Source organism: Ascoidea rubescens, assembly GCF_001661345.1.
Source record: "Ascoidea rubescens DSM 1968 unplaced genomic scaffold ASCRUscaffold_1, whole genome shotgun sequence".
Classification (NCBI taxonomy): Eukaryota; Fungi; Ascomycota; class Saccharomycetes; order Ascoideales; family Ascoideaceae; genus Ascoidea; species Ascoidea rubescens.
In genome coordinates, this window is record NW_017962913.1 from 2,898,941 (window position 1) to 2,912,376 (window position 13,436).

General features: G+C 34.0%; 5 protein-coding genes across 5 annotated transcripts; 4 read left to right on the plus strand and 1 right to left on the minus strand.

The window, feature by feature from the left end:
* Positions 1-842: 842 nt before the first annotated feature.
* SEH1 (Seh1p) lies at positions 843-2,372 on the plus strand (the record flags this gene model as incomplete). Its single annotated transcript, XM_020189707.1, has 3 exons — positions 843-1,514; positions 1,610-1,617; positions 1,877-2,372. Coding segments are annotated over 3 exons (1,176 nt in total), but the record flags the coding sequence as incomplete, so codon positions are not given.
* A 566-nt stretch (positions 2,373-2,938) lies between these two features.
* On the minus strand, positions 2,939-4,513 carry ASCRUDRAFT_79246 (AsnC family protein; the record flags this gene model as incomplete). The annotated part of the gene is made up of 1 exon (XM_020194355.1): positions 2,939-4,513. The coding sequence occupies one exon, from the start codon at positions 4,511-4,513 to the stop codon at positions 2,939-2,941; it is 1,575 nt and encodes a 524-aa protein (XP_020050705.1).
* Positions 4,514-5,434: 921 nt separating this feature from the next.
* On the plus strand, positions 5,435-9,043 carry ASCRUDRAFT_74030 (6-phosphofructo-2-kinase). Its single transcript, XM_020192525.1, has one exon. It carries the CDS (start codon positions 5,546-5,548, stop codon positions 8,549-8,551), a length of 3,006 nt encoding a protein of 1,001 aa, XP_020050706.1. The 5' UTR covers positions 5,435-5,545; the 3' UTR covers positions 8,552-9,043.
* Positions 9,044-9,115: 72 nt separating this feature from the next.
* Positions 9,116-10,348, plus strand: ASCRUDRAFT_74031 (NuoI/complex I 23 kDa subunit family protein). Its single transcript, XM_020192526.1, has one exon. It carries the CDS (start codon positions 9,495-9,497, stop codon positions 10,149-10,151), a length of 657 nt encoding a protein of 218 aa, XP_020050707.1. The 5' UTR covers positions 9,116-9,494; the 3' UTR covers positions 10,152-10,348.
* A 2,362-nt stretch (positions 10,349-12,710) lies between these two features.
* Positions 12,711-13,184, plus strand: ASCRUDRAFT_22110 (dual specificity protein phosphatase family protein; the record flags this gene model as incomplete). Its single annotated transcript, XM_020189728.1, has 2 exons — positions 12,711-12,821; positions 12,903-13,184. Coding segments are annotated over 2 exons (393 nt in total), but the record flags the coding sequence as incomplete, so codon positions are not given.
* Positions 13,185-13,436: the final 252 nt, after the last annotated feature.

The following is a 13,436-nucleotide window of genomic DNA, read 5'->3' on the forward strand; positions in this document are numbered from 1 at the left end:
TGTTGCCATGGTTGGTTTGATCTTCCTCAATGATACCATTGTTGGGACTAATAATATGGACCTGTTCTCCCTCATCAATCAAAGATTCTTTGAGCTTCTTGATCGAATCACTAGAAATTTCATCAGAACTTGATCTTTTATTAGACATCTACAGAATTCGGATAGTTAGTATCAATGCCATTTTCGGTCAACTATAGGAGGAAGCCCCCTACAAAATCACACCAGCAGATCGCCTGACAGAAGACTCAGTCAAAACTGCAGCAAAGAACCCGGAATCACAAGAAGCAGAGGCAGCAGGGGCAGCAGAAGCAGAGACACCAGCCCCAGCTCGTCTTGCTCTCGTCCTCTTCTCGTCCCAGCCCTTCGCTAGGCTTCTCACCTGACAATCATGTTTCGTGTGCTCGCTCCCAGCTGATAGAGCCCCTAGCCTTCTGCTGCGATTGGGCAGCTGGAGCAAAGAGGCCTGCAATTCAAGACACACATACCTTGCTATCATCTACAACTATGCTTTAGTGCTCCTGAGACCTGCTATCTTCAATGCAACTTCACAACAAATATAAAGGGAATCGCGAAACAAAAAACTCAGCAAAGGTCAGTCTTCAAATATACAGCAACACACGTGTCTCGCTGACGTAACCGGAGATATTCTACTTATGTCAGCACGTGAAGCACCAGTGCACTGGAAACTCAAAGCAGTTTTTAATTGCTTATGTAATTATATTCACGTGTTTTGAAGTAAATGTTTGGAGCTGGGTCGTGAGCTGAATTTGCTGCTTTTGCTTCCTGAGGAATTTTTCAGGAGCTGCTGGGAGAAAGTATTTTAGAAGCACGAAACAATGGGATTGAAGCCTTTGATAGTAAAGCACACTGAGTTGATCCACGACATTGCCTACGACTACTACGGCAGGTACATTGCGACCTGTTCCTCTGATCAACACATACAGGTGTATCTGTTGTCTTCCAACGATGGTTCTGGTCAGGATGCCATTATCAATTCTGATTCCAAGGCAAACTTGATAGACGATTGGAAGGCACACGACTCCTCTATTGTCAAGATCAAATGGGCTGCCCCTGAGTTTGGCAACATCATAGCTTCTTGTTCTTTCGATAAATCCGTCAAAATTTGGCAAATCAATTTATCCAACGTCAATTATAATAACGATACTACAAATAACAATGCTAATAACATGCGTGCTTTAAACAAGACAAAGCTACTAAATAAATTTTTAGAAGCAAATGGTCCTGTTTATGATATCGAATTTTTACCCAGCCACTTAGGTTTCAAATTGGCTACAATCTCCTCTGATGGCTTTATAAGATTTTATGAATTGGTCGATTTAAGTGATTTCACTTCATGGCAATCCCTCAGAGAATTCGATTTCAGATCTTATTTACCTTCAAATCACCTCTCCAATGCTACTCCTCAAGCATACAATTTATCATGGTGTCCATCAAAATTCTCCAAAGAGAGATTTATTGCAACTTTTTTAAATCAAGCCTACATTTTCCAAAAAGTTTCAAATACTAATAATTCTCATTATAATAATATTAATAACACCAATTATAACACCAATAACATCAATAATCAGATCAATAATATCAGTAACAGCACAAACAGTCTTAATAATAGTAACAGCAACAACAATAACAATAACAATAATAATAATAATAATAATAATAATAATAATAATAATAATAATAATAATAATAATAATAATAATAATAGTAATAGTAATAGTAATAACAATAATAGTAATAATAATAATAATATCGATATTAATTTCAACAACAACAATAACTCCAATTTTATTGATAACGATCTAAATTTTAACTATATTGATAACAATAACAACAACAACGGTGATAATGAAGCTAGATATGAAATTGTCAAATCTTTAAATAAATTTCATACCGGTTTAATTAGAGATGTATCTTGGGCTCCAACAATGGGAAGATCATATCACTTAATCGCAACGGCCTGTGATGATGGTCAAGTTCGTGTTTTCAAATTATACGAAACCTTTTCAAGCATATTTTATGGTGATAATGGCCCATCTTTATTTAATTCCATACCTGATTCAAATAATAACAATAACGACAATAATAATCTTATTACTTCCAATAATCCTAGTATCTCAAATAATTCTAGCACTTCTAATACTACCTCCGATGCTCATCAAATAAAGGATGACCCTTCTTTAGCTTTGAAATTAATATCAACAAGAGGCCAACATCATTCAATTGTTTGGTCTGTTAGTTGGAATGTAACCGGTACAATGTTAAGTAGCACTGGTGATGATGGTAAAATTATGTTTTGGAAAATGGCTAGAAATAATGAATTTATATGCATCAGCTGTGTCACTGCAGAAAGAAAAAGATGATATATATGAATAACCATATATATTTACTCACTTCTTGCTTTCTTGCTTTCTTTTTTTCTTTTTTTTTTCTTTATCTATTTATATATATTTACATATATAAATTTATATTATATTAGTTTTACTTAAATAACCATTTCATCCATTTTAAATAAAATTAATAAAAATCAATTAATAATTTCAATTAATAATTTCAATATATTTGATTTTGTAAAGAGTTGACTTTATCAAAAAATATCAAATCTGTGATTCATTATTGCTACTTTTCCAACTTCACAATTTAAAAAAACTTTGAATAGCCCATAAACGTTTTAAATTTATAAACGTTTCTCTTTGGTAGAAATCTTTATATCTAATGTTTTTAAAAAAGACTGTTTTTATAAATACCCTTTCCATCCCTATTATTATTCTGATTGCAAGAATATAAAACCAAAAATACATCTAATTTGATGTACACATTGAACCAATACAGTATTTGAAAATCACTTTTGCCTAGTAATTAATAACAAAAATTAACAAATAAAAAACAGAAAAAAATACTAAATTATTGAGTTATTGAGTTATTGATCGTATGGTTTATTATTATTGAAAATTGAAAATTCATTACGATTGAGATTTGAATTTAGTAGCTGTGAATTAGTAATTCCATAACTCTGTAAAATATCATCGTTTTGTTGGATAATGTTATTAATATCTTCTTTTGCAAGTTCACTATCAGTGATATCTGAATTCTCGATATTTTCGATAGTACTATCGTTTACAATATCATCTGGATTATAATGGTTTTGAATTTGTTGATTGATTTTAGCAGATAGCTGATTATGATTAATGTTTCCCAAGTTCATATTATTATGGATACAAGAGTTGTTTATATCATTATCATCATCTTCATCATCTTCATCTTCTTCATCTTCTTCATCTCCTTCTTCTTCTTCGTCGTCGTCATCATCATCATCATTATCATTATTATCATTTTCAATCCCATTTTGATTTTGAGGTTGATCGTCTTTTATATTTTCTGTTTTTTCAAAAAGAATAGCAAAATAAATAACTAATAAATTGAAACCTGTAACATTTAATGGTAAAAGATTCCAGAATTTTTGGCTATTAAGGGAGGTTACATCTGTTTGTTGGTGATCTTTTAATTGGTCGTCTATGTTTGAATTTCTTTTATTTTCCTTTTTGTTGATTTTTTTAAAACAAATAGATTCAGTTAAATTGTGTTTTATTAAAAACTTTCTGCTGAAGTTTTTTCCCACATGGAATGCACCTTTAGATTTTAAGAATTTTTTGGAATTGGATATTAGATTGGAAGATTGGATGAGTAAATCGGTTGAAATTTGGTGATTGGTCATGATTGAATCATTTAAGGAGAAGTTGTGATTATGATTATGATTTAGATTTTGTTTTGGATTATCAACCGAAAAACTTAGATCTTGTAGGACTTTTGCTCTTAGGAATATTATTTGTTGAAATAATCTTCTTAAATCGGAAATAGATATGTGAATTCCATTTTGACAGCAGTAGTCAATTGCAGAAATAACATTTTTTTCTTCCTCTTGTGTGAGCAAAGTCTTTGAGGGAGTTCTTGTTATGTAGGGGCAATTTAAATTGTCGTTATTGATTATGTGATTGATTTGGTTATCTATAGAATTCGAATTCGAATTCGAATTTGAGTTTGAGTTTGAATTTGAATTATCTTTGGTTTGCAGGTCGTTGATCTTCTCATTGATGAAATGGTTGTTGCCGATGATGATATTATTGTTATTCTGGATATTATTGGTATTATTACTGTTGCTCTGGATATTGTTGATCTTATCTGCAAGATTATTAATGCTATTATTGTTACTGTTATCGTTGGTCTTTTGCTTCTGGAGGGGGCTGATTGCCATCATCATAGGGGCAATTACTCTATTATGCTGCTCGCTTCTTTTCTTATATCTGGTTCTTATAGTAGACTCAGCTATTCCTACCATGGTTGCAATTTCCCTCAAAGTCAACGCCTCATCTTGCCTATTGTCTAGTAAATGCAAAGCAATTTGGATTCTTTTCTCCTTTGATATATTGACGTAGTCTGATATGGTGGGCTGTCTGTCCACTATGCTTCTTTTTTTTGAATTGGCTCTGACTGGCATGGTAATCAAAGGAATGGAAGCATCCAGCTTTTCTCTTTCCACTGTTTCTATGCTCGTCCAGCAGTGTTCTTGTTGTATCTCTGGAAAGTATTATATTGTTCTAAGATTCTGGGGCTTCAATATCGGGGCTGGGACATCCATAGATGCGGATCCGCGTATGCAAACACACACACGCGTGTACATACGTAGACATGCATCAAACGTACCATCTCGCTGGGCCTCTCGAACCGATTTATTTTGGTTCAGGAAGCAAAACTATTTTTTTGCTTTCTGTGGTGAGTGTTGCCAACAAAGCCATAGGCGGGTTTGACTTGGACTGTGCATATGAGAAATGTAATGGCTTTTTTATTTTATTTTTATACTGGACATTATAACAAACAGATACCATTTGGAATAAGTGCAAGAAACCGCTTGCATGTTGTCTACAAGAGCAATATGTTCAGCTACCTCATGATTATCCGGAGTTTTCAATAGTTTTCTTTTATCTTTTGAGTTGAAGCAATAGTTTCGTTTATGTAGGGATGACAGGATCGGTAAAGCAGGCAACCACAGGCTTTCTGGTCGGTGTTTGTTTGAACAGCATTGCCAACAAGACAGTTATGTTTTCTGAGAGGACATAATGGCTAAGAACATGAACACAGCTTTCTCCAATGTTTATATTTAATATCAAACTCCCTTTAACCCAATGATACAATTGCTGTCAAAGCGACAGAAACGGACTGCGCAGGTGAACGTATCCGCGTTGCTGGTTTGACCACGTGCGCGATGTTTGCGTTAGAGCGCGGTCGCAGGCGCTGGATCCGAGCAGATGGTACTGACCAGCACCACGGGGGCTTCCATCAGCAGACACTGGGCTGCACTTTTTGCTGCTTTTCAGACTGGAAGGAATCAACAAACTGACAGAATTGCATTTATAAGCTCGATATTCTGTTGTTATCTGGCTGCCTACACTTGTTTTCTCTTTTACTTGCTCACAGGACACTCTTCACAAGAAATCAGTCTCAATTCTTCCTGGAATATCTAGATATTCTCATGACAAATCGCACAATTCAAAAGAAACCGCTGATAACCATTACTTCTTCTTCTGACCATTCGAATGAGAGTCTAACAAACACCAACGATAGTGATAATACCAGTCAAAACAATGGCAACGTTGAACCTGATACCGAAAGGGCTCTCTCTAGAAAGAAGAAGTCCCTAAGATTCCAATCAGTTCCCCAGTTCATCGAAAGTGCTATTGTCTCTTCCTCTGACGACGATGATCTGGATATCCCCAACAACAGAAACAATGCCAACAGATCTGTTTCTCCTGGTACAAAGCTAATCAACAGTTTCACAATCAACCGTTCTTATCCTCACAATTTCTCTCATACTCACCCTCATCACAACCGTAATTTTCGCACTAATGAAGGCAACAAAGACACTAAAAATCACTTATACAACTATAACCTTAACAATAACAACAATAACAATAACAACAACCTCAATGTGGCCACTGATAGCATCAATTTAATGAGTCTCCATGACTTGCCAGCCTTCAAAAAAAGACCTCTAAGTGACACTCCCTTTGGTTCTAGAAACGCTTCTCCTGTTTTACTGCCCACTGATGACTCGGATAAAGAATCCGATAACCACAATGAAGACGATTTTGATTCTGATTTAGATTTAAACGATAACCGAAAAAAAAACAACCCTGATAACCACAAAAATAATATAAATCACATTTCCCTATCATCTTCAAAAGATCCATTGAAAACTAAAATCAATAACGTCTCCAGCAACAACAACAACAACAACAACAACAACAACAACAAAAACAAAAACAAAAAAAAAACAACAAAAAACAAGGGCAATGAAATTGATTTCTCATCCCCTGCAAGCTTGGAAAAACTAGATAAGGTTTTGAATGAACATTTAAACAAAAAACATACAAGAAGAGCAACAACTTTAGATGTTCCCGGCCTAACAAAATCAAAAACGTCTCCTGATGGAACAATTGCAAATTTAAATATTGGTTCCAAATTAGTTGTGGTAATGGTTGGTTTGCCGGCCAGAGGCAAATCCTACATCACAAATAAACTAACAAGATACTTGAATTGGTCCCAGCATAATTGCAGAGTATTCAATGTCGGTAATACAAGAAGAAAAGATGATGCAATGAATTTGGGTCCTGCTTCAAAACCTCTATCTGATTCTCCATCTCCTGAAAACAATTCAAAAAACAATTCAACTAATGATTTAAAAAACATTAATACCAAAAATCATGATAAAAAAACAACCTTATTAAATGCAAATGAGACTGCAACGATCCATGACGCTAACTTTTTTTCTCCTTTAAATAAAAAAAGTAAAGCCATTCGAGAAAAGTGGGCAATGGACACTCTAGATCAATTACTAGACTATATAATCGATGGTCCGGGTTCTGTTGGAATCTTTGATGCTACAAACACAACCAAATCAAGAAGACAAAAAATCTTGAATAAAATTTCAAAGAGATCAAATAACCAACTAAAGGTGTTATTTTTAGAAAGTATTTGTGATGATCCTGCTTTGTTACAAAAAAACATGAGACTAAAACTTTCTGGTCCCGATTACAAAAAAATGGATCCAACTGTCGCTTTGAAAGATTTTACTGAAAGATTGCACAACTATGAAAAAGTTTATGAAACAATCGACCAACAAGAAGAGGACTCGTTTGTTAATACCAATTACCAGTATATTAAAATGATCAATGTCGGTAGAAAAATTGTTTCGTTTAATATCCAAGGGTTTTTAGCTTCTCAAACAGTCTATTTTCTTTTAAATTTCAACTTGGCTGAACGAATGATTTGGATAACTAGACACGGTGAAAGTTTTGACAACATTCAAGGGAAAATTGGAGGAGATTCAGAATTAACCGCCAGAGGTTTGAAATTTTCAAAAGCTTTAGCAAAGTTCATTGCATTTAAAAAGGAAGAATTTCGTAAAAAACAAATTCAAAATTTTAAAGATCAACTAATTAATAGTGTCAAATTTTCTGCTGAATTGTTAAATGGTCAAAATGCTGAAGATAACAGAGTTCCACAAGAACCAACATTTTCAGTCTGGACAAGTATGCTAAAGAGAAGTGTTCAAACTGCGCAATATTTCAACGAAAATGAATTTTTCATAAAGGAAATGAAAATGTTGGATGAACTAGGTTCAGGTAAAATGGATGGTAAAACATATCAAGAAATCCAAGACAATTATCCAGAAGAATTTCAAGCAAGAATCGATAACAAGATGACATACCGATACCCCGGATTGGGTGGAGAATCATATCTAGATGTTATTAATAGATTAAAACCTATTATAACCGAGACCGAAAGGTCCGAGGATCATATTATGATTGTTTCACACCGAGTTGTTTGTCGAATTTTATTGGCATATTTTATGGATTTAGACAAAAAGGAAATTGGTAGATTAGATATTCCATTGCACAGTTGTTATGTATTAACACCCAAACCGTATGGTGTTGATTGGGAATTGTATGAGTTTAATGAAAAGAGTGATTGGTTTGATAAAGTTGATAAATTCAAGTATACCAGGCTATTGAAGCAAATTTCCATCAACTACAATGAAAAGAGAAAGTATTCAGTTGTTCCAACCTTACCCAGCGATAAATTGAAGATCCGAAATGAATTACTATCACCATTTATTAACATGGGTAGCAATCTTAATAGTGGATATGGCACCAGTGTTGCAACACCAGATGGTATTCAAACTCCGGCAATGATTACAAATTATACGTATAATAGAGACCGATTTAATGCATTGCCTAATCGTGGAATAAGAACAGGAAATGGTGCTAGTAATATGAAAAGTATTTTCCAAACCGCAATTTCAAACAGTGCAAAAGAGAAGAACAATGATAATGATAATAGTATTATTATTATTAATGAAGATGAAGATGATAATAAAGATAATGGACAAAATCCTCTTGAATCAAGTGCGTCATATTCAATTGATCAGCTAACCGAGAAATTACAAAGGCTTCATGATGAACAACAGAAGGAGTAGAACTAAAAAAAGATTATGATTTAATTCAATTCAATTCAATTCAATTCAATTCAATTCATTTAAGTTAAAATAAAATAAGGTAAAATACTTTTATCTAGTATAGTATAATATTAATCGTTTTTTTTTGTTTTTTTTTGTAATTTATGATTTTATGTTAAGATAGTTAGATAAATATATGAGATAAAAATAGATATAGAGAAATGAAGGAATGTTCCAAACGAATCGTATTCAAATAAGAGAGAGTAAAACGCATTTGAATAGTTTAATTCAGGTTGGGATCAAAGATTTAAATTAAATAAACTTAAATAAATTGATTTAGGCATCGCTTTGAATCATTATATTATTGAGCGAATATAGGGATCTTCGAAGATGCCAGGTATATAGTAAAAAGACAAGAGAATATTAATAGAGTCAAAGAAATAAAAAAAGAGTTACATGGCTTAGTTGAGTTGAGTTATGTTAAAAAAAAAGAGACGTATATTTATAATGCACTAAGAATATAATTAATCCACTTATGATTATATTGATGATTACATTTATTGCAAATTGTAGTGAGTGGATAGTGACATTTTCTGTTTAAAAAACAGAAAAGAAAAAAGACGGGGCCGGGTAACGGGCGCTGAGAGCGAAAAAAAAGCAAGGTGTGAGAGAAGGCTGTGGGCCAATCAGCGGACGAGAAATAGTCATTACACGACGGAGTTGTGAGTGAAATATGGAAGAGAATCGCTGAGCATCAGAAGTTGAAGAAAGTGAGCATCGATTATCATTAGACAGCATAGGAGACAGAAGATAGTGTAATATAAGACCAAGATCGAAATCAAAACCATACGAGATAAGAGAAATATCAGATAGGATAAGATAAGATAATATAAGATAATATAATATAATATAATATAATATAATATAATATAATATAATATAATACAGTGCGTACAGAGAAAACATGCTTTCAAGAACAGTTTTTCGTCCATTGGGAATACATTCAAGCAAACGATTATTTTCGAGCAATGTGATGAGATTGTTGCCAGCATCGATGACAGCAGCGCCAGCAGAAGAGCTCTATCCCTCAGGGTTTCGAATTCCCAGACCTAAGACATGGGAAGAAGGATCCGAGAGTGCTTTGGACAAGGCTACAAAGTTTTTCTTGCTTTCAGAAATGTTCAGAGGGATGTACATCTGTTTGGAGATGTATTTCAGAGCGCCATACACAATTTACTATCCATTTGAAAAGGGACCAATGTCACCAAGATTCAGAGGAGAGCATGCCTTACGAAGATATCCTACGGGAGAAGAAAGATGTATTGCATGCAAGCTCTGTGAAGCTGTTTGCCCAGCACAGGCAATTACCATTGAAGCCGAAGAGAGAGCCGATGGATCACGAAGAACGTACAAGTACGACATCGATATGACCAAGTGTATTTACTGTGGATACTGTCAAGAAAGCTGTCCCGTCGATGCAATTGTCGAGACGCCCAACACAGAATACGCCACCGAGACCAGAGAGGAGTTGCTATATAACAAGGAGAAGTTGTTGGCCAATGGGGACAAGTGGGAGCAGGAAATTCAATACTGTTTGGATTCTGATGCCCCCTACAGATGAACGCAAATGCTATATGAAAACTCCACGATTATATGAACCTGAAATTGAAATTGAAATTGAAACGGTTATAATCTATATTAAGATAAGATAAAAACCAATTAAAATTCAAGATAAAAGGGATTGAAACCAAAAAATAAAAAAGAAATAAACAATATAACACTCACGCTCACCTTCTAATGACTAAATTCACATGTTACTTTTACATACACCTTTCTACTATTAATATATTCCATTCTTTTTATGCCCTTACACTTGTGCGCTGTCTTTCTTTGTTTAGGACTAGAACCCATGAAAACAGCAGGGAGTTCTAAAAATACAAACAGGGAAACAGAGAAGTTCCCGAACAGTGCTGCGTTCGTTTCTAATCAGGACGGCCCAAAAGAGCGACCAGACCTCTTTGATCTCCAGAAGACTGCGTAAAACGAGTCACATCGTGTCGCCACAAAAGCGGTACAGAAGCAGCGCAGAAGCAGCGCAGACCCTCCAGTGCTGGGGCCAGGTTCTACTCGGTCTAGGCCCAGCTGCACAGTGCTGTTACACTGAAGACAACATTGCAAGATGATACCCAGGTTAGAGCTGTGATTCGCTCACACATCGTCAATTTCAGCTCCATTCTCCAGTACCGTCATCGTCTGCTCAGCGTCTGGCCTGGCTTCCAGCGCCTGCTTGGAGGCTGCTGCTCGGAGGCTGCTCAGCAACTGTTCAGCGACTGCTTTTGCTGCTTGGGACCCATTTCTTGTCCTTTCTCTGCTTTCATTTCCCTTTCCATTTCTTTCTCAACTCGTAAAACCAAAATAAAAACTTTTTATCCCATCTTAATCTCCATTCTTTAGTGCTATACATTTCAAACATACCCTGCTGTTTCAAAACCTGTCCACAAAACAACTGCTGTTCACTGCGTTTACACACCGTACAGCGCGCAAGAACACACGCAGCAGCCAAATTCGGTCATCCATCCTGCTTTTCCATTGGCCATTTTCTGCAGCTCGCAAAAACATCATGGAAACCGCAACCGGGACGCACACCGGCTGCAAACTTCCCTGCTGATTTCTGCATAATTACGCACTAATTACCTCTGGAAACAAAACTTCCAGAAATTAATTTTAGAAACACAGTTTCAACTTACAATAAAAATAGAAAAAAAGTTTTTATTAATAAGTGAATCAAAAGCTTTTTAAAACTATGAAAATCCATTTTGGTTTATTTCTAAATTTTCTCACATTTTATCAAAAGCAAGAAAGAAGGAAAGAAAAGAAAGCATTCAACTATCTGGTTAATAAATAAATAAGTAAAAGAACTAATCAAAGAAACAAAACAAAAAAAACAAAAAAAACAAAAAAAACAAAAAAAACAAAAAACTAATCAGAAAACTGTTTACGGAATCTTCCAATCACTTAATCAAATCAATATTCAAACCTTTCAAAAGTTCCTCAGAAAATAATCTACAAATATCCTCTTTTTCAGTTTGAAAACTATTGTTTGATATTTTCTGCACTGCATCTCAGTTTTTTTACTTTTAAATACTCTAATTATTGTATTTTTTTTTCTTTTCCTTTCCTCTATTTCAAATCAATATAATAGATCATCAATAGATACTCGATAAATACTCAATAGATACTCAATAGATACTCAATAGATTCTCAATAGATAGTATCACACTCTACCATACTTCTCTTTATCTAAATATCTAAAATGGCTGACATATATCACAATAACTTATTCATCTCAACCAATAATCCCATAAATAACAAAATCAACCACTCTTTAAATCTTTCCAATAATTCTACAAATCAACCTATATCTTACACCACCAATAGTACAAACAATAATAACAATAACGATACCAACGATAACCACACCTTGAAATTCCCTTCAAATTTAAGCAATTCAAAGATAAAATCAAGGAATACTAAAAATCTTTCCTTAAACTTATCTTCAATTACAAATAACAACTTCAATAAGAATAAAAACAATAAACTCAATTTATCCATATCAACTTCCACCTCAAACCACTTTAATCTTGACAATAATATTAACAACAACAACAATAATTTTAATCTTCAACTTTTATCCCCATTAAATCGTTCAAATATCCCCTTAAATACTCCAATAATCCAAAATTTCAATCACAACGACAACAATAATGATACTAACCTAATCAACAGCAACCACCCTTTGCCTTTCAGACACCCATCCTTATCCAAATCTCAATCTCCAACCAACTCAAATTCCTTATCCTCTTTATCCTCTCAAAATAACAACTCAATCAATAAAAATTACAATTTATCAAACTCTACTCTACAGAGGAGAAGAAATAATTTATCTCTATCCTTATCAATTCCTAATTCAAATCCAAATTCAAATTCAAGCTCGAATTTAAATTTGAATTCAAATCTCAAAAATAGCATCAAGATCAACACTATAAAAAAACAATCATTCAATATTCAAAACTACCCCTTGACCGATAAATATCTCAACACTCTTTCCAATATCTCCAATAACATAACCTCCTCATTTAATGATAGTTTCTTCAACTACGATGAACATAAATTAAACGCTTATCCAAATGGTCCCATTTGCATCGAACCAAATTTATACTTATATTCTGAACCGACTCTATCCCAACTAAATCAATTTGATGTCATCATCAACGTAGCGAAAGAAGTTAAGGTCCCATCGATATATAATCCTCCAAACGATTCCAACGCTAACGTCAATAATAGCTTGACAATGTACAACAGCAACAAAAAGACTCATACTCGATTACCAGAATATATCTACATGCCCTGGACTCATACTTCTCAACTATGTCCAGACTTTCCCCAATTAACAAAGCTAATTGAATCAAATTTGAATAAAAATTTAAGAATCTTAATTCACTGTCAATGTGGTGTCTCAAGATCTGCTTCTTTAGTAGTTGCCTACATAATGAAATTGAAAAATTTAAAATTCTCTGACGCCTATTGTTTTGTTAAGGAAAAAGCTTCTGAAATCTGTCCTAACATGACTCTATTATATGAATTGATTGAATGGGGCGAAATTTTATCAAAAAGTCAATCAATTATCAATAACAACGCTAATAATAACAACGCTAATACTAACAATACTAACAATAATAATAATAACACTACTACTACTACTACTACTACTACTACTACTACTACTACTACTACTACTAATACTAATACTAATACTAATACTAATACTAATATCAATATAGATAATGATGATAATGATGAAAACGAGATAATATCAACCGCTGGAACCAATATAAGCACAACCGAC